General features: G+C 37.0%; 1 protein-coding gene across 6 annotated transcripts in view; it reads right to left on the bottom strand.

The window, feature by feature from the left end:
* Positions 1-27,442, bottom strand: part of KCNK2 (potassium two pore domain channel subfamily K member 2) — a 216,702-nt gene that overhangs the window by 51,118 nt on the left and 138,142 nt on the right. For all 6 annotated transcript variants that reach the window (XM_017509219.2, XM_037731604.1, XM_017509218.2 and 3 more), the window contains exons 4-5: positions 12,009-12,169; positions 9,108-9,294 (exon numbers count right to left, since the gene is read on the bottom strand). In XM_017509219.2, coding sequence (XP_017364708.1) covers positions 9,108-9,294; positions 12,009-12,169 — 348 coding nt within the window. The remainder of the gene's footprint in view (positions 1-9,107; positions 9,295-12,008; positions 12,170-27,442) is intronic.

Below are 27,442 nucleotides of genomic sequence, written 5' to 3'. Positions count from 1 at the left end.
AATTAACACTGTTGGTTGTTCAAAATAACACTGATATTGTTTGGGCTGTGTTCCCACCCACATCTCATCTTGAATTGTAGTTCCCATAATCCCCATGTGTCATGAGAGGACTCAGTGGGAGGTAGCTGAATCACAGGGGTAGTTTCCCTCATGCTATTCTCATGAAGGTAAGTTCTCACAATCTGATAGTTTTATAAGGGTCCTTCCCCTTCACTTGTTCTCATCCTTCTTCTCCCTGTCACCATGTGAAGAAGGACATGTTTGCTTCCCCTTCCGCCATGATTGTAAGTTTCCTGAGGCCTCCCCGGTCATGCTGAACTAAGAGTCTATTAAACTTCTTTCCTTTATAAATTACCTAGTCTTGGGTATGTCTTTATTAGCAGCATGAGAATGGACTAATACAAACATATACACTATAAGGCTGAAACCATATGACAGGAGGCCTGAAAATCTAAAACCTGTTATATAATACCTATGTATTCCACAGTTGCTATAAAGCCTTATTAGTTATATTTAAAAAGTGGTAAGACAGCCCAAGATTAATGCACCACAAGTATACTTTTTGTTATCACTGTGTCTCACTTTCTCCTGTATTAACAAACTTTCCACTTCTACTTAAGGCAATTATGCATCTTCAATAAGAGGTAGAAAAATGAGTATTTTAGGACTCAAGCTTATCTTATATGGAGTTATAAATGTCTGAAATTCTCCTCTCCACATTTTGCTAATTATAAAACTAAAAGATCTTCAGCAGTTATGTACCCTCCTTTCCCAGGGCCCCTATTCAGTACAGAGAGGTGTACACTGTATTTTTGACCAAAAGCGAAGCTTTCTTCATAGAGGTATCCCCATTTTCATGGACATAAGGGGCTTTGCCTCATTGAACCTTAATTAACAAATCAATAGAAACAAATAAACATTAGCCCTCTCTGAGATCTTAAAGAACTTCAGAATGTATTTTCTGTTCTAAATATATTTAAGTAAGAAATTTGGGCCAAGGAAGAACAGTAAACAGCCAAAATGTATAAAACTCTTAAAACTAAATTAAGCTAATGAGGTTATTCTGAGAATTTTAATAACACACTCTTTTTACCCAGGCTGGAGTGCAATGGCGCAATCTCGGCTCACCGCAGCCTCCGCCTCCTGGGTTCAGGCAATTCTCCTGCCTCAGCCTCCCAAGTAGCTGGGATTACAGGCATGCACCACCGTGCCCAGCTAATTTTTTGTATTTTTAGTAGAGACGAGATATTTATATTTATATTTATATTCATTATATAATATAATAAAATTATTATATTATATAATTTTTACCAAGTTTTTTTACTATTTCGAACTGAATTTTTTTTTAAGAGAATGATTTAGATTTATGGGAGCTGGTAAAAAATGATCCATAATAGATGAGCACACTTACTTTTATCACCATTGTTGTATTTGATTTAAAATTAGAACAATAATAATTGTGGGAAATATAACTGGGAAAGAGAGAGCTGAACTAATAGGCACATAAGACCTTACAGATACAACAATAAAGCAAATGGCAGTTGAAATAACATACATTATAGAAGAGGAAAAATTTTTAAATTGTGAGTAGGAAAATGTAGACACTTTATAGATCTACATAACCTACTTTAGGTAAGTTAAAAAATGCTGTCCTAGGAATTGAAAATTGAGTAGGTTAATATCTTACAGAAAAAAATATTTTAAGTAGCCAAGAACCTCTTCTGAAGTTTGCCCCTGTTTTTAAAACTAAGGCAGAAAAGAGCCTAAGTAAAAAGGGCAAAGGTAAGTTAAATCTGAATTCTTCTGCCACTAAAATAATAATAATAATAATAATAATAATAAATTTATTGCTTTTTCCCCAAGATGGAAGAAAGAATTAATGGCTTTTAGTGTGCTTCAGCCACTTGGAAATAGCAGGATAGTGCATAAAGATCAACTCTGTAAGCTTTAATTCAAGAAGGAAAATGAGAATTCTCTGGAATCATGAAGAAAACCCTAGAATCCAGGGGAGGAGAACATGGCAAATAGCCCTCATGACACCATCTGGCTGATAAAAATGAGTGAAGCCTCAGGAAATAAGAGAGGCAGATAGCTTCCCTCTGTGACTCACCTTTCCACTGTGATCCAAGCAACCCAGGCCAAGGGAGAGAAGCTGTTTCTCCCAAGCCCTGGAACTAACTTTGGGAGAGGCTTGGAGATACAGTGAGGGAAAGACACTGGGAAAAGCTGCAGGCATTTTCCCAGACCTGGGACAGAGAGCAGGAGGCCATTTTTAATCTGGATGAGTGCAAAGTCAGCAATTCTGTGGTGACCTCATAGGGTGCCTGCACAGGATTTTAGTTTTGGGCCAGAGACTGGAGTGGCTTGCTCTAGAGCGGGGTAGGAGCTTCCACAGCCAAAACTGTGGAATGTGCCTCAGGAGTAAGTGCTAGAATTGTGGTCTCCTCCATCACAGGCCTGGGTAGGGTGGGGTGAGGAGAGCTGCTGCAGCTACAGTTTCTCCTGGGCAAGGAGACTTACAGCCAGGGGCAGATTGGTGACCTGGAACCAGTGTGCATGTGTCATTACTGAGTGCCCAGCATGCACCCCTGAGATTGTGGTACAGTGGGGCCCTTTCCACTGAACCTCCATGGAGAACTCCAGGCACTCAGAGCACCCACTTGCCTGGTTCAGCAGCCTAAGCTGCCCAGCCCTTCCTGGACATGGATTGTTGTGCAGTAAACCCCTCTGCTACAACCCTAGGCAGAGCTCCAGGCATTTGGAGCACCTCCTCACCTGAATCTGCAGCCTGAGTAGCCTCACCATCCCTCTGCATAGATCACGGGGCAGCCGGGCCCTCTCTGCTCCACACCCAGGCAGATCTCCAGGCATTCAGAGCATCTGTTTGCCTGGTTCAGCAGCCTGAATCATCCCACCCCTCCTTTGCAGAGATCTTGGTTCCAGGGGGCACTCTCCGCTGCACACCCAGGTAGATCTCTAGGTATCTGGGGCAACTACTCTCCTGGATTAGGAGTTCAGATGTCCCCCATCCCTGTATAGAGAACATGGGGTCAAGGAGTTTCCCAGCTCCATGCTTAGGCACACTTGATTTATTTTAAGATATTTATCTCTTAAAACACTATTTTATGTTATATTATTATGATAGTATGTTCTTTTCTTTTACATAGGCACTCAGTGGCCATGCACTGGATTCTCCCTCAGTGCTGATGCTTTTATCTGCCATCAAGGGACCTGTAAGCAAACCTACCCAGTCCAGTCCTGCCTATCTTGGTTTCCCCCTGGCTGAGCAGGGAGCTCAGAACACTGAGCAATCCAAAAATCAGCCCATTGCCTGATGCAACAGAAATATTTTCCCATTAAACAAGGATTAAGTACATACCCAGCCTCATTGGCCACAGCTGGCTCTTACCCATAAGTGCCATCTACTGGCTTGTAAATTGTCAGCATAGCTCAAGATAAAACCTGCTGACAGAAGTACATAAGGCTATAGACGGAAAGTCAAAATACCCTGCCCAGCATTCTTTACAGTCACACCCCCTGTAAGAAGCAGGGGAGAGGAGGAAAGAAAAGAAGAACATAATAATATTATAGGGAAAGAAAGAAAAATAAAAATATGCTGTTCACATAAAAATAATTACAACAATTAGAAGTGGCAGTGTCTCCAGATGAGAAAGAGCCAGTGCAAGAGTTCAGGCACCATGAAAAAATCTGAATGTAGTAACACCACCAAAGGATCACAATGGCTACCCAGCAATGGCCCCTAATCAAAATGGAAACTTAGAAATGACAGATAAAAAATTCAAAGCATGGATTGCAAGGAAGCTTAACAAAAGCCGGTACACAGTTGAAAATCCACACAAAGAAACTTCCAAAGCAATCCAGGAAATGTAAGAGAGAAACATCTTAAAATAAATCAATCAGAGCTTCTGAAATGGAAAAAAATCAATTAAGGAATTTCAAAATAAAATTGAAAGCTCTGCCAACAGACTGGACCAAAGAGAATAAAGAATATCAGACACTGAACTCTAACCTTTTGAACTAACACAGTCAAACAAAAATAAAGAAAAAAGAATTTAAAAAGTAAAGAAAGTCTTTGAGAAATATAGGATTATGTAAAGTGACCAAATCTACAAATTATTAGCATTCCCAAGAGAGACAGAGAAATAGAAAACAACCTGGAAAACATATTTGAAGAAATAATTTAATGATAGTTCCCTAATCTTGCTAGAAAAGTAGACGTTCAGACACAAGAAATCCAGAGAACACCTGTGAGATACTACACAAAACAAACATCACCAAAGCAAATAGTCACCAGAGTGTCTGAGGTCAGTGCTAAAGAAAAAATCTTAAAGGCAACTACAGACAAAGGTCAAGTCATCTGTAAAGGGAATGCCATCAGACTAATAGTGGACTTCTCAGCACAAACCTTACAAGCCAGGAAAGATTAGGGGCTTATTTTCAGCATTTTTAAATAAAAGAAATTCCAACCAGTAATTTTACATTCCACCAATCTAAGCTTCAGAAGCAAAGAAGAAATAAAATATTTTTCCAGACAAGCAAGCATTAAGGGAATTTGTTACCACTACATTAACGTTACAGGAGATACTTAAGGAAGTTCTAAACATGGAAAAAAAGAAATGATACCTGCTACCACAAAACACACTTAAGTATATAGCCCACAGACCCTATAAAGAAACCACAAAGTAGAAACAACAAAGCAACCAATTAACAACTTCATAATTGGATCAAAGCCTGGCATATAATTATTAACCTTGAATGTAAATGGTCTAAATGGCCCTACTTAAAAGGCACAGAATGGCAAGTTGAATTAAAAACCAAGACCTATCTATCTGCTGACTTCAAGAGACCCATCTCACAGATAAAAACATCCTTTGGCACAAAGCAAAGGATTCAAGAAAGATCTTTCACACAAACAGAACATGAAAAAGAGTAGAGGTCACTATTTTATGTCAGATAAAACAGACTTTCAGCCAACAACCGTAAAAAAAGACAAAGAAAGGTATTACACGATGATAAAGGGTTTAATTCAACAAGAAGACTTAACTATCCTAAATATATATGCACCTAACATTAGAGCACCCAGATTCTTTGAGATAAATGAAACAGAAACAACATAAAATCTCTGTGATGCGACAAAAGCCATGTTAGGAAAGTTTATATTACCAAATGCCTACCTCAAAAAATTAGAAAGATCTCAAATTAAAGATCTAACATCAAACCTAAAGGAACTAGACAAACAAGAAGAAACTAACTCCAAAGCTAGAAGAAGTGACTAAAATTAGAACAGAATAAAATAAAATAAATAATATAAATAAAATAATAAAATCAGAGCAAAACTGAATGAAACTGAGACTCAAAAATATGTACAAATAATCAACAAAACCAAAAGTTGGTTCTTTGAAAGGATAAGCAAGATCAATAAACAGCTAACTAGATTAACCAAAAAAAAAAAAAAAAAAAAAAAAAAAAAAAAAAAAACAAAAAAAAAAAAAAAAGAGAGAGAGAAGATCCAAATAAACAAAATCAGAAATGACAAAGGTGACATTACAACTGGTCCCACAGAAGTAAAAAGATTCTCAGAGACTATCATGAACATCTCTATGCATGCAAATTAAAAAATAGAGAGGAAATAATAAATTCCTGCAAAGACACAATCTCCTGAGATTGAATCAGGAATAAATTAAAATCCAGAACAGACCAATATTGACTTCCAAAATGGAAACAGTAATTTAAAAATCTACCAACCAAAGGAATCCCTGGATCAGGTTAATTCTCACTCAGATTCTACCAGATAAACAAAGAAGACCTGATACAAATCCTACTAAAACTATTCCCAAAAATTGAAGAGGAGGGACTCCTCTTCACCATATACAAAAGCTTTCACCATATACAAAAATTAACTCAAGATGGATTAAATATTTAAATGTAAGACTTCGAACTATAAGAATCCTAGAAGAAAATCTAGTAAACACTATTCTGGATGTCAGCGTTGGGAAAGAATTTGTGACTATGTCCTCAAAAGCAATTTCAACTAAAATAAAAATTGACAAGTAGGACCTCATTAAACTTAAGTGCTTCTGCACAGCAAAAGAAACTATCAACAGAAACAGACAACCTATAGAATTGGAGAAAATAATTATAACCTATGCTTCTGACAAAGGTTCAATTTCCAGAATCTTAAAGGAATTTAAACAAATCAATAAGCAAAAAACAACACGATTAAAAAGTGGGCAAGGCATGGCCGGGCGCGGTGGCTCAAGCCTGTAATCCCAGCACTGTGGGAGGCCGAGGCGGGTGGATCACAAGGTCAAGAGATCAAGACCATCCTGGTCAACATGGTGAAACCCCNAAAAAAAAAAAGTGGGCAAGGCAGTAAAAAGTGGACAAAGGAACAGACACTTATCAAAAAAAGACATTCATGTGGCCAAGAAACATATGAAAAAAAGTTCAACATCAATGATCATTAGAGAAATGCAAATCAAAACTACAATGAGATACCATCTTATGCCAGTCAGAATAACTATCATTAAAAATTTAAGAAACAACTGACGCTGGCAAGGCTGTAGAGAAATAAAAATGCTTTTAGACTGTTGGTGGAAATGTAAAGTAGTTCAACCATTGTGGAATATAGTGCGATGATTCCTCAAAGACCTAGAACCAGAAATACAACTTGACCCAGCAATCCCATTACTCAGTATATACCCAAAGAAATATAAATCATTCTATTATAAAGATACATGCACACATATTTTCATTGCAGCACTATTCACAATAGCAAAGACATGAAATCAACCCAAGTGCCCATCAATGATAGACTGGATAAAGAAAACTTGGTACATATATATCATAAAATATTATGAAGCCATAAAAAGGAATGGGATCATATCCTTTACAGGGACATGGATGGAACAGGAAGCCATTATCCTCAGCAAACTAACACAAGAACAGAAAACCAAACACCACATTTTCTCACTTATAAGTAGGAGCTGATTGATGAGAACATGTGGACACATTGTGGGGAATAACATACACTGGGGTCTGTTGGGGGTGCAGGGGTGGGAAAACAACAGGAAGAATAGCTAATGGATGCTGGGCGTGATATCTAGGTGATGGGTTCATCTGTGCAGCAAACCACAATGGCACACTTTTACCTATATAACAAACCTTCACATCCTGCACATGTACCCCTGGACTTAAAATCAAAGTTGAAGAAAAAAAGTGGGCAAAGGACATGAACAGACACTTCTCAAAAGAAGACATACAAGTTGCTAACAAATGTATGAAAAAATGCCTCACATCACTAATCATCAGAGAATTGCAAATCAAAACCACAATGAGATATGATCTCATACCACTCAGAGTGGCTATTATTAAAAAGTAATAAAATAATAATGCTGGTAAGGCTGTAGAAAAGGACATGCTTATGCACTGATCATGGAATAGAAAATTAGGTCAGTCTCTGTGGAAATCAGTTTGGAGATTTCTCAAAGAATTTAAAACAGAACCACCATTCAGCACAGCAATCCCATTACTGGCTATATATGCAAAGGAAAATAATTCTTTCTAACAAAAAGTCATATAGACACATATGTTTACCACAGCACTATTCACAATAGCCAGGGCATGGAATCAATCTAAGTGCCCATCAATGGTGGATTAGGTAAAGAAAATGTGGTATATACACACCATGGAACACTTCGTAGCCATAAAAGAGAACAAAATCGTGTCCTTTGCAGCAACATGGAAGCAGCTGGAGACCATTATCCTAAGTGAATTAATGGAAGAACAGAAAACCAAATACCACATGTTCTCACTTATAAGTAGGAGCTAAACAATGGGTACTCATGGACATAAAGATGGCAACAACGGATACTGGAGACTACCAGAGTGGGAAGGGAGGGAGGGGGGCAAGGGTTGAAAAACCAACAATTGGGTACTATGCTCAGTACCTGGGTGATGGGATCAGTCTTACCCCAAACCTCATCATCACACAATATACCCGGGTAACAAACCTGCACATGTACCACCAAACCTAAAATAAAAGTTGAAATCATTTAAGAAAAAAATCAAAATATGTGCTAAACAAAAAAATTCAGAGGAAGATACTTGGTTTCAAATATTAGGGTGGAAATATAAAATTCTGAACAACCAGTGGTTACATATCTTTCATTAAATAAAAAAATAAATATTCTACTCCACCTTTCCATACACCTCGTGTCACAGAGTCACTATTTGTCTTTGCCACTGTTATGACTGTGTCCTCCAAGATATGCTGAAGTCCTAATTCACAGTACCTCAAAATGTAACCTTATTTTCAAATAAGGTTCTTAGGCCAGGTGTAGTGGCTTGTGCCTGTAATCCTAGTACTTTTGGAGGCTGAGGCAGGTGGATCACCTAAGGTCAAGAGTTCAAGACCAGCCTGATCAACATGGTGAAACCCCTGTCTCTCCTATAAATACATACGTTACCTGGGCCTGGTGGCGCAGGCCTGTAACCCCAGCTACTTGGGAGGCTGAGACAGGAGACCTGCTCGAACCCAGGAGACAGAGGTTGCAGTGAGCCAAGATTGTCAGTGCACTCCAGCCTGGGTAACAGAGCAAGACTCTCTCTCTAAATCAATAAATAAAATAGAAGGTTCTTGTACACGCAATTAAGATGTGGTTATGGTATACTTGGGTAGGATGGGCCTCTAGTACAATTTGACTGGTATGCTTATAAATAGAAGGGAATTTGGCTGCAGAGACAAACACAAGAAGAAAAACATGTGTTGAAGGAGGTGGAGATGGGAAGGGATGCAGCTGCAAGCCAAGAATTGCCAAGGACTGATGGCCTCTACCAGAAATTAGGGAGAGGCTAAGAAAAATTCTGCTGAGTCTGAGAGGGATCATGGTCCTGCTGGCGCCTTGATTTCCAACTTCTGTGAGACAATAAATTTGTTTTGTTTAAAGCCACCCACTTTATGGGTACTTGGTTATGGCAGCCCTAGAAAACTCAAACAGCCCTTGTGTTTTGTTACAAACCTAAGTGAAAAATCTAACTAATAAACCCCTGTTAGGAGAGTAACATGGGTGCCAGGAAAAGCTTACCTGCAACGTAGTCACCAAATCCAATAGTTGTTAGAGTGATAACCACAAAATAAATGGCGTCCAGGGCACTCCAGCCTTCTATGTGTTTGAATATGATCGCGGGCAGAGCCACAAAGAGTACACAGCCAAATAGTATAAATATGATCGTTGAGATGATGCGAATCTTGGTCTGACTAACATTCCACTTCTAGGGATGAGACAGAAAGGTGTATGTGTATAATATATGGAGAGAGAGACACACACAGAGAGAGGGATTACTTGCATACTCAAATTTAACCTATAAACTGTTATGAGCAAATTAGCACATAAGCATGTTATTTTATTTTCTTTTATACTTAGTTTTCAATTGTCTTTATGAAAATTAGGTATCATCAATAATAAAAAAATCAATGCTAATAATGATGCTACTTTATCCTCACACAGCTTTATAACAGGTAAAATTCTTTTGAGGGTAAATTACATTTGCCCTGAGAATGCAATTTTAGGTTTGCATCATCATTATTTACATGAAGTGCTTTTGAAATATTTCTATTCTATAGTCATATATACAACTGATTGCAGGCCAAATACAACACAGAACCATATGAAAATAGAGACACTGAAACAAGAATTAAGTATTTATAATTGTTCATTGATAAACATTAATTTCATAAAGACTTTTTTTTTCTGTCACTTCCATCACTTTTTCCTATCATTAATTTAATTGATTAGAGCTTAACCTCCACAGTTTGATTCCAACATGAACCAGGTGAATTCTTTCTCTGTTCTATGATATTAAATTGTACAACTAACAAAGCTACATGATCAACAGGTAAGGATAAGTCTTCAATATTCCTAGGCCATAGCTGTCATCGGAATACCCATTTTTTAAAAATCTTCTTCTCCAATAAAAAAAAAACTCTAAAGTGTAATATATTAAATGAAGTTGGTATATATACAACAGTTTATATCCAACTTTCCATTTGAGGTTAGTTACTATATATTTTAAATCTGACTGGATCTGTCCTATCTACTGTAAAGAATATAGGTCGCAAACCACACCATATCAAAATTGCTGAATATTAGAGCTTGAGAATTTTTAGAAATAAAGACCTATGAAATCACAGAACAGAAAGGGTATACAGGCATTCCTCTACTCAACCATCCTCATCTTACACGTGAGAGTTAAATGACTTCCTGTTTATAAAGATTATAGAAAAGTGCTTGGTACCAAACACTGAACCATGCTTACTGGAATGTCATCACCATGAGGGCATGGAATTTGTTTTTTTATGCACTGTTGTATATGCAACATAAAAAACATTACCTAGCATCTAGGAGGCACTAAAAAATGTATTCAATGAATGAATGAAGAATTTAACATTACCATGTTTATGCCACTAATCTGCCCTCTTGATTAATATAAACAGAGGATTCTTTTAAATAAAAGTACAATACCAAAAAAAAAAAAGGATGAAACTCGAATTTTGGAATAACTGTGTTATTCCACTTGAATGGTGAAAATGTTTGAGATCTAACTTTGATCTTAAATCTGAAACATGACTAGTGCTAAAACTGGAACTATACTCCAAATTGAGAAAACAATGCTCAATATTTTATTTCATCAGTGGAGTTAAATGTAAATATTTTATTGCACTTTGTGTGAAAGTATAAAACATTACTAAATGATGAACAAGATTTATTTGCAATAGTGGTGCTAGAAGTAACAAATCCTTTATAATCTCACCCTCTAACAGAAACAACTACTTTTCCATAATTTTCTTCCAAGAACACAAGCTTATAATCATAGGAGTATTATCGTTTGTCACTTAAAATTTAACAAAAGCATTTGCATTTTGTTGTTGACTACCTTGAAGATCTTCGTGTGTACTACACCTTTGGTTCTACATTGTGTAGATATATTTCTATCAGTGGCATTACTGAATTAAGTTATATGATCACCTTTATTATGTTTGCTCTCTAGATTACATCTTTCCTAAAGGGGCTTTATAAGGGTACCAAAGCAAATTTTAAAATAATATAGTACTGTCAGTCATTTACTACTTACGTTAAGATTAAATTTATATTGCTGCCAACCCTCAGAGTAATCCCTCCCTAGTACCATTATTGAAGTTACACAAATAAGAAAATGTAGGTTTGAAGGGATAATAACCAGTTTAAGAGAATATAGCTAGGAGACACTACATGTGAAATTTGAATCTGGCCGGGCACGGTGGCTCATGCCTGTAATCCCAGCACTTTGGGAGGCTGAGGCAGGTGGATCACAAGGTCAGGAGTTTGAGATCAGCCTGGCCAATATGGTGAAACCCCGTCTCTACTAAAAATACAAAAATTAGCTGGGCATGGTGGCAGGCACCTGTAGTCCCAGCTACTCAGGAGGCTGAAGCAGGAGAATAGGTTGAACCCGGCAGACAGAAGTTGAACCCTAGAGGCAGAGGTTGCAGTGTGCCCAGACTGCGCCATTGCACTCCAGCCTAGGCAACAGAGCGAGACTCTGTGAAAAGAAAGAGAGAGAGAGAGAGAGAGAGAGAGAGAAGGAGGGAAGGAAGGAAGGAAGGAAGGAAGGAAGGAAGGAAGGGAAGGAAGGAAGGAAGGAGAAAGAGAAAGGAAGAGAAGGAAGGAAGGAAGGGGAGGGAAGGAAAGAAATTTGAATCTAAGACTGTTGAATTTCTACTTTTTTCTGTCATATTTTTGAATTTTTCTCGTGCATTAATTTATTCATACAGATTAAGTATAAACATAATTAAAATGCAATGAGTTACATGCTAATAGAGATGCATATAAATTGTTATGGAAACCCTAAGAATTGAATGTCTAATTGTATCTGAGGTAATAGAAAAGGTATAATTTTTTTTTAAATCAAACAATAAATGTATGTAGTTAAATATCTATCATACTCACAATAAATGTATCTTCCACTTTGGCAATTCCTTTTCCAAATATGGTGCCTAGTTGATCTCCAACTCCAGCCAAGAGAAAACCAAAGAGGGGAATTCCCAGTAAGGCATAGATGATACAGAATATTTTCCCGCCTTCTGTGCGTGGTGAGATGTTTCCAAATCCTTTAAAAAAAATCACATTGTTTATAAATGAGTAATAGTTGTTTAAAACATGAACTCAAGATTGATTCAGAAACTTCTAAATATTGCAAGATATCAATTACTGATTTCGACTAGTTAAGAATCCATTTGTACTACATACTTTTAATATGTTCTAAGATAAGATATATAAGAAATATTTCAAAAATATACAAAGTATAGTTAATATTCCAATTACACTCTGATTAAGATGATGAAAACTAAGGTGATAACACACGCAATAATATTTTCATTATTATTCATTGTTATTTCAAAATAATAATATTTTCATTAAACTTATTTCTTTTTACTTTTTTTCTTTACTTCAAATTCTGGGATACAGCTGCAGAATGGGTAGGCTTGTTGTATAGGTTTACGTGTGCCACGGTGGTTGGCTGCACCTGTCAACCCATCATCTAGGTTTTAACCTGTGGATGTATTCGATATTTGTCCTAAAGCTCTCCCACCCCTTGCCACAACCATCTGACTGGCTCCAGTATGTGTTTTTACCCTCCCTGTGTCCATGTGTTCTCACTGTTCAACTCCCACTTATGAACGAGAACACGCCATGTTTGATTTTCTGTTCCTGTGTTAGTTTGCTGAGTATGATGGCTTTCAGCTTCATCTACGTCCCTGCAAAGGACATGATCTCATTCCTTTTTATGGCTGCATAGTATTCCATGGTGTATATGTACTACATTTTCTTTATCCAGTCTATCATTTTTGGGCATTTGGGTGGTTTCATTACTTTAATAATGTAAATAGTGCTGCAATAAACATAGATGTGCAAGCATTTTTATAGTAGAATGATTTATATTCCTTGGGTAGATATCCAGTAATGGGATTGCTGGGTGAAATGGCCTTTCTGGTTCTACATCCTTGAGGAATTGCCACGCTGTCTTCCACAATGGTTGAACTAATTTACATTCCCACCAACAGTGTAAAAGTGTTCCTATTTCTCCACAGCCTCTCCAGCATCTACTGTTTCTTGACTTTTTAATAGTCATCATTCTGACTAGCATGAGATGGTATCTCATTGTGCTTTTGATTTGCATTTGTCTAATGATCAGTGATACTGAGCTTTTTTTCATATGTTTGTTGGCCACATAAATGTCTTCTTTTGGGAAGTATCTGTGCATATCCTTTGCCCACTTTTTGATGGGGTTGTTTTTTTGTTGTTGTTATAAATTTATTTAAGTTCCCTGTAGATTCTGGATATTAGATTTCTATCAAATGCGTAGATTGGAAGAATTTTCTCTCATTCTGTAGGTCGCCTGTTCACTCTGATGATAGTTTCTTTTGTTGTGAAGAAGCTCTTTGGTTTAATTAGATCTCATTTGTCAATTTTGGCTTTGGTTGCAATTGCTTTTGGTACATTAAACTTACTTCTAGCTCTCTATTGCTGATAATCCTGTTTACTACAAAGCTTTTATCATTCAGAACACACTGAGAAGACTATATTGCCTTAATTTAAGAGATATGCTTAAGTTATTTGAAGATTAAAGTTAATAGCAACTTTAAAATCTTTGTATTCAAGTATTTACCAAAAAGCAATATCTAAAAACTTAAAATTATCAAACTTATTTAAAGTGTTGAAGATCTTGAAGCCTTTCAAGTTTTGTACAAGGATATCTACTTGTTACTATTTAAGTATCTCAACTTCACTTACTTTTAACAGCAGAAGTACTGTATACACCTATATGTCTGGGTTAAAGGAGGTACTTCTAGAAGTACATAGAGTACCGCTTTTGATCAGCAAACCTCTTACTGCCATTCATATTAAATTAATTTGGAACTTTGATTTTAGTTCTCTCTTACTCAAAAATGTGAGCAGTTATTTTGGGATTTTTTTTTGTTGTTATTACTTTTTAGTTTAATGACTAATGTAGTCAAAGATTATGGGCCGTGTGATTTTTACTTTTTGGAATCCATTGAGATTTTCTTTGTGGCTTTATTACAGTCAATTTTTGTATTCGTTTCATTGTTATTTGAAAAGAATATGGATGTTCTATCTGTTTGATACAAACAAAAAAACCAAAAAACAAAAAAACCCATGGAGTGAGGGTGAGCTAATGTTTAGTCATTTTAACCCATATATTTTTTCCCTATAAAATTCCATCTTTCTCTTCCTCCTACTCAAACAGTTAGTCAGTTCAATGTTCACTGCTAGTCAACTCATCTACTGAGGGATTGTGTCTAATGTATCTAATGTTCAAGAACTTTGACTTTTTTTCCATTAGCCTGTGTTTATGCCATGAAATAATAATTACATTAATTTCCTTTTCAGTGTTGAACCATGTATTAACTCATTTCCTTGAGAGAAATCCTATACTTGTTTTACTTCTGAACAATTTCTACAAGAAACTGAGAATTCCTAGTCATATCCTCATACTTGTAAACACAACACAATGCTAGATTGGTTGCTATTTGTAGCAGAAATTTATTTTCTAGCCTCAGTGGGAATCACAATTGTTCTGATGGTGTATGGAAGATTCTGGTCCAAGGAGCCCTTGCTGAAGTAGTGCTGGTGAAGTAGGGGAGACTGGAGTCTGGACTTTCATGTAGGTGTGCATTGCACAGGATTTCTGGGGATAGGTTCTTCCAATTCTCAAACCAGTCACCAGTGCACAGCTGCCTCACTGTTTCTCAGGCCTGCTGCCTGCTCTGGGAATACCTGTAACACAGCTCTGTTTGGAAAACACAGCCTGATTCTAGAGGCGAAGACTGGAGGCAGCTACCAAAAGTTAGGATTAGTGGTTCCACAGAACTTGAACTAATTTATAGGCTGACAGCTCTTGGAACGCCTTCTGCTTTTTATTTGGCAACTATGAAATTCTCTGGGGAAATTTTTCTTTTTGGAATACTGTTTTGCTTCTATGGGGGATGTGAGTTCCTCAACTCAAAAAGAGTTCATGGTCCCTCTGAATCTATATGCTTCATAGCATCCCCAAATCCACTCCTGTTGTGTCCCTCACAATACTTTCCATGCCCTCGAACACAACATGGAAATTTTTAAAAATTATTCTAGGCCGGGCGCGGTGGCTCAAGCCTGTAATCCCAGCACTTTGGGAGGCCGAGGCGGGTGGATCACGAGGTCAAGAGATCGAGACCATCCTGGTCAACACGGTGAAACCCCGTCTCTACTAAAACTACAAAAAAATCAGCTGGGCATGGCGGCGCGTGCCTGTAATCCCAGCTACTCAGGAGGCTGAGGCAGGAGAATTGCCTGAACCCAGGAGGCGGAGGTTGCGGTGAGCCGAGATCGCGCCATTGCACTCCAGCCTGGGTAACAAGGGCGAAACTCTGTCTCAAAAAAAAAAAAAAAAAAAAAAAATTATTTTTCTATGTTTCTGTCATCTCAATGCAACTTTTTGGTGATGTGAGGTAAATGCATGTTTATATAAACAAGGAATTCAATCTCTAAATTTACCAAAGTTTTTTAAGATGTTAGATATCGATTATCTAACAGAAAATCTACAGGTTTACAATAAGGTAATCATACATCACGTTGTTTAAACCCATTTTACTTTGGAGCCTAAAATTAACTGATTGAAAAATATCAGTCAAGACAAAACCTAGTAAGAGTTTAGCAGTATATTATGGCCACTCCTAGAACCATCATTCCTTAGTTATATGACCCTGAGCAAATTATTTCCTCATCTGTTAAAAGGGCATATTGTTATTGCGTACTTCATTGAGCTTTAAGTACCAAATAAGGTACTATGTGAAACATGCTTAGTCTATTATACTATATGTGCTCAATATATGTTAGATATACTGATAATTATTATAATAACTATTAATAATATTGGTAGAAGCAAAGATTAGAGGATCAATGTATTTTGCCTCATCAGTATGCAAACTATTTAATAGCCAAATTAATGCGGTCATGATTACACGTTGTTCTTCCACTGTGTTCTGAATGTTTTGTCAAATTATGAATGTCATTCTTTATAAGGGACATTGGCAAAACAGCATGCTGTATACTAAGGCAACTTTTCACATGTAAAAGTTGAATGGATTGGAGGTGTTTGTGCTAAAAAAAAGAAGGGTGAGAGTAAAAACAGGCAGGCTAGCTGATCCCAACTATGTGAATGATTAAAACATGGAAAAGGAAATGCACCTATTCTGATGCTTCAAGGGAAAGAACAAAAGCAATTTGTGCAAACTATGGAAATTGAACTCATGCTAAAGTAACTTCAGCCAAAATAGAATAAATGTAAGAGTCAGAAAGAAGCCATATAGTCACTTGCAATATTTAATACTTTGGCCTGATGGTCTTCTAGGATTCCTTATAATACAAAGTAGTTATGAATCAGTGGGCAAATATACGTGCATAACAAAAGTAGGTTTTCTAATATCTGCTTTTGCCATGGATTACAATTATTCATTCATACATTCAAAATATTTTATTAAGGACATACTATTTGCCAGGCACTCTGGTAAGCACTGGGGCTGCAGCTGTGAAGTAAACAGACATAATCTCTCAAGTTGACAATCCAGTGAGGACACATGCAAGAGACTGACACAAACGTGTGATAAGTGTGTGCTACAGAAAGTACAGAATATTCTTGATGCACAAGATTTAAGAATGAGACATGCTGCACACAATAAGTGGCCCTGAAGTTGTGAGCTGAATCTTAGTAGAAGTTATCCAGGTGGCGCAAATAGTGAAATTAAGGTTGAAATAAATAAGTTCTTTGAAACCAATGAGAACAAAGATACAACATAACAGAATCTCTGGGACACAGCTAAAGCAGCGTTTAGAGGGAAATTTATAGAACTAAATGCCCACAGGAGAAAGTGGGAAAGATCTAAAATCAACAGCCTAACATTACAATTAAAAGAACTAGAGAAACATGAGCAAACAAATTCAAAAGCTAGCAGAAGACAAGAAATAAGACCAGAGCAGAACTAAAGGAGTTAGGGACACACACAAAAAAAAACTTCAAAAAGTCAATGAATCCAGGAGCTGGTTTTTTGAAAAGATTAACAAATAGATAGATGGCTAGCTAAACTAATAAAAAAGAAAGAGAGAAGAATCAAATAGACACAATAAAAATGATAAAGAGGAGATCACTACTGATCTCATAGAAACACAAACTACCGCTAGAAAATACTATAAAGACCTCTATGCAAATAAGCTAGAAAATTTGGAAGAAATGGATAAATTCCTGGACACATACACCCTCCCAAGACTAAACCAAAAAGAAGTCAAATCCCTGAGTAAATCAATAACAAGTTCTGAAATTGAGGCAGTAATTAATAGCCTACCAATCAAAAAGAAGCCCAGGACAAGATGGATTCACAGCCGAATTCTACCAGAGGTACAAAGAGGAGCTGGTACCATTCCTTCTGAAATTATTCCAAACAACAGAAAAAGAGCAACTCCTCCCTAACTCATTTTATGAGGCCAGCGTCACCCTGTTACCAAAATCTGGCAGAAACACAACAACAAAAAAAGAAAATTTCAGGCCAATATCCCTGATGAACATCAATGCAAAAATCCTCAATGAAATACTGGAGAACTGAATCCAGCAGCACTTCAAAAAGTTTATCCATCATGATCAAGTGGGCTTCACCCCTGGGATGCAAGGCTGGTTCAACATACACAAATCAATAAACGTAATCCATCACATAAACGGAACCAATGATAAAAACCACATGATTATCTCAATAGATGCAGAAATGGCCTTTGATAAAATTCAACACCCTCTCTTACTAAAAACTCAATAAACCATGTATTGATGGAATGTTTCTCAAAATTATAAGAGCTCTTTATGACAAACCCACAGCCAACATCATACTGAATGGCCAAAAGCTGGAAGCATTCCCTTTGAAAACCAGCACAAGAAAAGGTGCCCTCTCTTACCACTCCTATTCAACATAGTATTGGAAATTCTGGCCAGGGCAATCAGGCAAGAGAAAGAAATAAAGGATATTCAAATAAAAAGAGAGGAAGTCAAATTGTCTCTGTTTGTAGATGACATGATTATATATTTAGAAAACCCCATCATCTAAGCCCAAAATCTCCTTAAGCTGATAAGCAACTGCAGCAAAGTCTCAGGATACAAAATCAATGTGCAAAAATAGCAAGCATCCTATACACCAATAATAGACAGAGAGCTGAATCATGAGTGAACTCCCATTCAGAAGCGCTACAAAGAGAATAAAGTCTATGAATACAACTTACAAGAGATTAGAAGGACCTCTTCAAGGACAACAGCAAACCACTACTCAAGGAAATAAGAGAGAACACAAACAAATGGAAAAACATTCCATGCTCATGAATAGGAATAATCAACATCATAAAAATGGCCATACTGCCCAAAGTAATTTATAGATTCAGTGCTATCCCCATCAAGCTACCATTGACTTTCTTCACATAATTAGAAAAAACTACTTTAAATTTCAAATAGAACCACAAAAGAGCCCATATAGCCAATACAATCCTAAGCAAAAAGAACAAAGTTAGAGGCATCATGCCACCTGACTTCAAACTATACTACAAGGTTACAGTAACCAAAACACCATGGTCCTGATACCAAAACAGATATATAGACCAATGCAACAGAACAGAGGCCTCAGAAGTAATGCCACACATTTACAGCCATCGGACATTTTGACAAACCTGACCAAAAAAAAGAAAAGAAAAGAAAAAAAGCAATGGGGAAAGGATTTCTATTTAATAAATGATGTTGGGAAAACTGGCCAGCCATACACAGAAAACGGACACTAGACCCCTTCCTTATACCTTACACAAAAATTAACTCAAGATGGATTAAAGAGTTAAATGTAACACCTAAAACCATAAAAATCCTAAAAGAAAACCTAGGCAATGCCATTCAAGACATAGGCATGGACAAAGACTTCATGACCAAAACACCAAAAGCGATGGCAACAAAAGCCAAAATTGACAAATGGGATCTAATTAAACTAAAAGCTTCTGCATAACAAAAGAAACTATCATCAGAGTGAATAGGCAACCTACAGAATAGGAAAAATATTTTGCAATCTATCCATCTGACAAAGGACTAATATCCAGAATCTACACGGAACTTAAACAAATTTACAAGAAAGCAAACAACCCTATCAAAAAGTGGCAAAGGATATGAACAGATAATTCGCAAAAGAAGACATTTATGTGGCCAACAAACATATGAAAAAAAGCTCATCATCAGTGGTCATTAGAGAAATGCAAATCAAAGCCACAATGAGATACCATCTCATGCCAGTTAGAATGGTGATCATTAATAAGTCAGGAAACAACAGATGCTGAAAAGGATGTGGAAAAATAGGAACACTCTTACACTGTTGGTGGAAGTATAAATTAGTTCAACCATTGTGGAAGACAGTATGGCAATTCCTCAAGAATCTAGAACCAGAAATACCATTTGATCCAGGAATCCCATTACTGGGTATATACCCAAAGGATTATAAATCATTCTATTATAAAGACATGCACATGTATGTTCATTATTGCACTGTTTACAATAGCAAAGACTTGGAACCAACCCAAATGCCCATCAATGATAGACTGGATAAAGAAAATGTGGCACATATATGCCATGGAATACTATGCAGCCATAAAAGGATGAGCTCATGTCTTCTGCAGGGACATGGATGAAGTTGGAAACCATCAGCCTCAGCAAGCTAACACAGGAACAGAAAACCAAACACCACATGTTCTCACTGTAGAGTGGGAGTTGAACAATGAGAACACATGGACACAGGGAGGGGAACATCACACACTAGGGCTTGTCAGGGGATCAGGGTCTAGCAGAGGGATAGCATTAGGAGAAATGCCTAATGTAGATGACAGGTTGATGGGTACAGCAAACCACCATGGCACGTGTATACCTATGTAACAAACCTGCACGTTCTGCACATGCATCCCAGAACTTAAAGTATAATTTAAATTAGAAAAGAAAGTGCAAGCCCCATACAAAAAAAGAAGTTACCCAGGTGGCATAAATAAGTAGGGTTCATAATAAGGCTGAGGAACAACACATGAAAAGTCTTGGAGGAAAAATAAAAAGGTAATTCAGCATCTTTGAGAAACTGAAAGAGTTTTAGATGGATAGAAAAAAGAGTGTGTGAAAGTGGCAGCAGATAAAGGAAGAAAAGAAAACTAAGGCTGCATGATGAAGAATCATATCCATGCTCAATAGTTGGCACTCTATCATGTAGGCTGAATGACTGATGCAAGACTTTTAGATGGATCTTGTCACATGTTTATTCTGGCTATAAAGAGGAAGATGTTTATAGAAAGGCAAGAATAAAGAAGTGTCAAGTCAGGTTCTGGTATGAATAATAGATGACCTTGGCAACATTTCTCTGAGACAGACACAAATGAAAAATGACCAGGTCTAAGGGAAGCCAAGGGCAGGATCAAGGAAGTAAGGAAGGTAACAAATTTGGAATAGATTGATGTTGATATGCCAGAGGAATAACCAAAGGAGAGATCCATTGAATATGGCATGTGTAAGTCTGAAACCCAAGAGTGATATGAACTAGATCTACAAATTATGGGGTAGATAAAACACCCAGGAAGAACGTATAGACTTAGAAAAAAAAAAAGAAAGCCTAGGACAGAATCCCAAAAAACACCAACACTTAAAGTGTAGAGCTGTCAAAATGGGTCCTCAAAGAGGATGGTTATAAAAAGATAAAGGGAAGAGAATTGTTAGGAAAGTCACAGGAAGAGCAAGTTAAAAAGAAGAGAATGATGAACATCACCAGCTATTTCTGAAAGGTCAAATAAGATCATCACTGAAGAATGTCTAACGAGTTAGCAACACATTGGGCATCAATGACATCAGAAGTGGTCATTTCCGTGGAGCAGTGGAAGGAGAAGCCACACAATAGACCTGTGCTCCTAGAGACTGTTTCCTTTCTTTTCTGTTTTACCTTTTATTTTCAAAATATCTTTAACTCACAGAAGAGGTATAATTGTACACAGAACTCCTGCATATGCTTCCTGTACATGTTAATATTTTTCCACTTTGCTTTCTCACTCTCTCCACATCCAGACATTTCTTTTTTCCGAATCATTTTATAGTAAGCTGTAGACATCAGGCCATTTTATCCTTGACTTCTCTGCTGTGTTATTTCCTAAGAAAAACAGGGCTTTCTCTTAAGTAACTAAAGTACAATAATCAAACTTGGGAAAGTTAACACTAATACAGTAATCATCTATACTACAGTCTACATTCAAATTCTTCCAACTGTTTTATTAATGTCTTCTAGACTTTTCCCTATTCTAGGATCCAACTCAAGTGTACACATTGTATTTAATTGGCATATCTCTTTAGTGTCCTTTAATCTCCCAGAGTAGTGCATAAACCTTCTTTCATGTTTTGTGACTTTTATGTTTTTGAAGAATAGAAGGCAGTTATTTTGTAAAATATTTCTCGATTTAAATCTGTCTGATACTGCCTCACAAATGGGCTGAAGTTATGTATTTGGGGCCAAAATACCACTTCCTTCTCAGTGCATCACATCTGTGTAGATGATATTAACTTGTCCTATTAATGATGATCCTAACTTTGAGAACTTGGCTAAGGTAGGTCCGCAAGGTTTCACTACTGAAAAGTTACTATTCTTTTCCTTTGCAATTAATAAGTTATTTGTGGGGAAATACCTTAAGAATAAGAGTACGTAAGTATTATGCTCTTCAAACTTTTGTGTACTAGATATAGTATCAGGACAAAACAAAAATGCACATAGTGCTAGAAAAGAAAACATGAAGGGAAACAAAACAATAGGATAGTAAATAAGATAATCCTTTAAAACACTCCCAAATTGTATTACATATTAGCAAGAATATTCTTCTTTTAAAATGTGCTTTTCCATTTTAGGTAGTAGAAAAAAAGCCTATAACCATCCCTTTTCTGTTCCCAGTAGATCCTGGTAGGGGAAAGGAGGAATCAGAGAGAAGATGCAAGTAAAGTTCTTGTCCCCCCATTGTCTCCTCAGTGGAACACAGCTTCAGAAATTTCCATAAGTTGTAAAGAATTCAGAAGTTCCTATATGCTGTGCTTAGAGGACAAGGAGAGGCTGAGAGCCCTGGAGTACAGGAGGAAGTCTGGAGTTAAGATGAAGAGTCTGCCATGACCGGCACCCTGAAATCTAGGAAGGGCTGGCAGGACCATGGGCTCTGATGTAAGGAGTCTTCACACTTAACTCATTTGTCTCTTATTTGCTGTTATCTACTAATGACTTGGAATATTCTATAGCAGAGCAATACATGCAAATGGTTCTTCAGGGCAAGCCCAGAAAGCTTGAATCAAGGTAATTTAACGAAGAAAAAGCTCATCCCAAAGTTTAAGAAGCCAGGAAATGTTCAACTGACCTACTTGGGAGAGTGAACCATTTCTGTACATGATCCGAGAATATAACTCTAGAACTCAACAACCTCAAACCCATCCTCTATTCTAACATCAACAAACTGAGTACCAAAAACTTGAAGGACTTGCCAAGTCAGCAGGGTGCAATATTTTGACATGGGTTCGCTGATTATCTCAGAGTCCTGCTAAGATCCAACACCGTCCTTTACTGCCTTCTCTAGGTCAATAACTATGTGGCCTGGGGTAGGGCAGGCATCTGAGTTATCCTATTTCATCTGATTCTTTTTTTTATTTGTTTTTTGCATATGATGACATATGTCTTTAGAGTCATATTCACAAGAAGTAACCTACCTCTAAGATGACAAATGGCTTTACAGTCACATTCATGAGAAATAACCTACTTCCAGGAAGGATCAGGGAAAAAATAAATAAAAGGCACAACTTTTGATTTTATTTTTATCCTCACAGTGGCATTGCTAGAAATAGGACTTACTGTTTTAATAATAAAAGCCTAGCTGTCAAGCGGACTTAATTTGATCTATCCCACGCAAGTTAAAAGAGCATAAGAAATGAGAACTCCTAGTTTTCATCAATCAGTGACTCAGATTTAGCCTGGAGGCCACTATGGAACATGTTCTGAAAATCTGTCAAAGAATATCCTCGGGAAGCCTATTTACATTCCAGATGTTAGGATAGCCAATCTACCTTTTGCTGGCCAGAAAAGAGACAAGTCCCTTGTGGAATATCTGTACTTCATTTTATTATCTCTATGACAGACAACAGAAGAGAGACCTAAGGGAGGAAGAGTGAGGGATCCTGACAGAACCCTTCTCTGAGCATTCTCTGCTTCACTTTTCAAATATTTCTTTAGCTGCCATTATACTGAACTCTAAGGCTGAATCTGTGTCTCAGAGGAGGCATCCCTCATAGAATGATACTCCCCAGGGCATAAAAAAAGGTGGCCTAGCAGTTTTTTAACGCAAAGGGCTTGATTAGAGCTCCTGCAAACATTCTCCTGGTGACAGAATCAGGTGGTTCTTTAGAGGAGGCTTCCTGATGCTTTCTTCTCTCTCTTCCCTGTGTACAATAAAAGTAGACTTCCTAGCCGGGCGTGGTGGCTCATGCCTGTAATCCCAGCACTTTGGGAGGCCAAGGCGGGCGGAACACGAGGTCAAGAGATCGAGACCATCCTGGCCAACATGGTGAAACCCCATCTCTACTAAAAAATACAAAAATTGGCTGGACATGGTGGCACATGCCTGTAGTCCCAGCTACTCAGGAAGCTGAGGCAGGAGAATTGCTTGAACCCGGGAGACAGAGGTTGCAGTAAGCCGAGATCGCGCCACTGCACTCCAGCCTGGCGACAGAGCGAGACTCCATCTCAAAAAAAAAAAAGACTTCCCTCCACAGATGCACCACAGGTTCTAACCATTGAATACAGATACGAGTTAAATTATGTGATATTGTTAATGGATTTACGGGCATCAGATAAAAGATGTCCATTGACTATAAGCAGTAAGGTAGACTGAGCTTTCTAAATTATTAATATTTTTGATTGTCTGGACTCCTGACCCTTTCCCTGGTCAATCAGCAGCATCTTCATTGCCTTAATAAAATAGTACTATTGCAGCAAGAAGAAAATCAGGCAAAAAAGTATTAAATTTTGTTTTAACTCTTAAAATAAGGTATTCATACTCAAAATGTTTCCCTTGAGGGAAGTAAAGCTTTCAGTTTATAGAATAATATATGCATAACAAGAGAGTGGAAGGAATGGCAGTTATTCTGGCTTCCAAAGAACTTGAAGAATACAGAAGATTGCAGATTAATGAGGCGTAATCATCAGGGAGGTGCAGAGGGGCAGTGGCCAAAGGACAGAATTTTGGATCAGGTAGGGAGAGGGGGTTTACTATATACTACAGCTGACTTGGCAGCTGTTTAGGGGAGCTCTAATCATGCCCTTTGTGTAAGAAAACTGCTAGGTCACTTCTCTTTGTGCCTTGGGGAGTGGTCGCTCCATGAGTGATGCTTCCTCTGAGACAGATTCAGCCTTAAAGCTCAGTATAATGGGGGCTAGAGAAATCTTTGACGGAATTCTGCATGGTAGCTTGAAATTATCTATAATAAATGATATGGTTTGGCTCTGTATCCCCACCCAAATCTCATCTCCAATTGTAATCCCCAAGTATCAGAGGTGGGGCCTTGTGGGAGTGACTGAACCATGGGTGTGGACATTCCCCTTGCTGTTCTTGTGATACTGAGTAAGTTCTGACAAGATCTGATGGTTTAAAAGTGTGTGGCACTTTCCCCTTCTCTCTCTCTCTCTCTCTTTCCCGCTCTCTTTCTTTCTCTCTCTCTCTCTCTCTCCTGTTCTGCCATGGTAAGACGTGCTTGCTTTCCTTCACTTTCTGCTATGACTGTAAGTATCCTGAGGCCTCACAGTCATGCTTCCTGTTAAGCCTGCATCCCTGTGAGTCAATTAAACCTCTTTTTTTCCTAAATTACCCAGTCTCAGATAGTTCATTATAGCTGTGTGAGAATGGACGAATACAGTAGAAATATCTGTACTACAGAAATTGGCAAGCTCTATAATTTAGGTCTTTTTCCCCATCAGCCAGCTAACATACCAACACATTAAGAGTAAGAGTCAAATGTAGGGGACTATAGGCAGTCTGTGCCAAAGAGCTGGATGGACATCAAACTAAAGCCTTTAACATTTACATGAGTACATCACACAGGAAAGTTAGTATCTCTTTTTTACATTGCTTTCAAGGAAAGGCATTCCATGGACAGCTATCATTAATTCCACTGCAAGTGGTAGGTGGATCATCTAACAGGAGGTCTGCATATGCTGCTCCTGGCTAAAAAGTCCCAACTGGACAGCAATTTAATAACACTTTGTAATTATATAATTATTTGCAATGATCTATTTTAATGTCTATCTTCCCCACTCGAATTTGAGCTCCTGAGTGTAGAGACTGATTGATTACATTTTATATATATATATATATATATATATATATATACACACACACACACACACACACACACACACACACAGAGACTACCTATATCTATACATATATATACACACATATAATTTTTTATAATTGTAAAAATTATAAAACTTTGCATGAGTACTTCCTTATTTACTACTGCATTATAGAACTTTGCATGAGTACTTCCTTATTAACTACGGCATAACTGACAATCAATAAATATTATTGACTAATTGACACAAATAAAAACACCTCAATATACTTTAGAGAGAGGGTACAGAAAAAGAAAAACTTAGTGAAATACAATGTTTCTTTGTGGAAATTCACTAAAAAATTAAATCTCTCCCTGAATAAGTAACAAATTTACTATCTTTGCAATGAAAATCCATAGTTTTTAAAAATTATATAATTTAATGAAATTATTTAGAAATTCATCTGGAATAAAATGAATACTAATAGCCAAAAAATATTTAAAAGGACACTAATAGGAGGTATATGTTGCTTCCAAATTATAAAGATGTTATCTACAGTTTTAAAAATTAAGATTATTAGACAAATTAATAAATGAAAACAAAGCATAAAAAGGACTCCAGTATGTAAATGAATTTAATATTTCATAAATACAATATTCTAAGTCATTTAAAGAGAGTTGAATATTCACTAAATAGTGATGAGGTAAGTTGTAGGCTACTTCAAAATAAACTATGTCTATTACACACTAAATATTATAAGATGGATTGAATCATCAAATATTTAAAAACATGACTATAAAATATTATGAAGAAAGGACAAGAGAATAATTCTTTAAATATAAATACAAGGGAAGAGCCATAAAGAAAACAAAGGATAAATATGACTACATAAAATATAACAATGCTGGTATCAAAACAAACATATAGGCCAATGGAACAGAAGAGAGACCTCAGAAATAATGCCATACATCTACAACCATCAGATCTTCGACAAACCTGACAAAAACAAGCAATGGGGAAAGGATCTTCTATTCAATAGATGGTCCTGGGAAAACTGGGTAGTCATATGCAGAAAACTGAAACTGGACCCCTTCTTTACACCTTACACAAAAATTAACTCAACATGGATTAAAGACTTAAATGTAAAACTCAAAACCATAAAAACCCTAGAAGAAAACCTAGGCAATACCATTCAGGATGTAGGCATGGGCAAAGATTTCAAGACAAAAACACCAGCAACAAAAGCCAAAATTAACAAATGAGATCTAATTAAACTAAAGAGCTTCTTCACAACAAAAGAAACTATCATCAGAGTAAACAGGCAATCTACACAATGGGAGAAAATTTTTGTGATTGACCCATTTGACAAAAGTCTAATATCCAGAATCTACAAGGAACTTAAAGAAATTTACAACAACAACAAGACAATCAATCAAAAAGTGGGCAAAGGATGTGAACAGACACTTCTCAAAAGAAGACATTTATGTGGCCAACAAACATATGAAAAAAAAAGCTCAGTATCACTGATCCTTAGAGAAATGCAAATCAAAACCACAATGAGATACCATCTCATGCTAGTCAGAATGACGATTATTAAAAAGTCAAGAAACAGTAGATGCTGGAGAGGCTGTGGAGAAATAGGAACACTTTTACACTGTTGGTGAGAATGTAAATTAGTTCAACCATTGTGGAAGACAGCATGGCGATTCCTCAAGAATGTAGAACCAGAAATACCATTTGACCCAGCAATCCCATTACTGGGTATACACCCAAAGGGATATAAATCATTCTACTATAAAGACACTTGCACACCTATGATTATTGCAGGACTATTTACAATAGCAAAGTCATGGAACCAACCCAAATGCTTGTCAGTGATAGACTGGATAAAGAAAATGTGGTACATACACACCATGGAAACTATGCAGCCATAGAAAGGAA

Source organism: Cebus imitator, unplaced genomic scaffold (genome assembly GCF_001604975.1).
Source record: "Cebus imitator isolate Cc_AM_T3 unplaced genomic scaffold, Cebus_imitator-1.0 Scaffold411, whole genome shotgun sequence".
NCBI classification, from domain to species: Eukaryota; Metazoa; Chordata; class Mammalia; order Primates; family Cebidae; genus Cebus; species Cebus imitator.
Note: the sequence above shows the minus strand (reverse complement) of the source record. Positions and strands in the feature narration are given on the sequence as shown.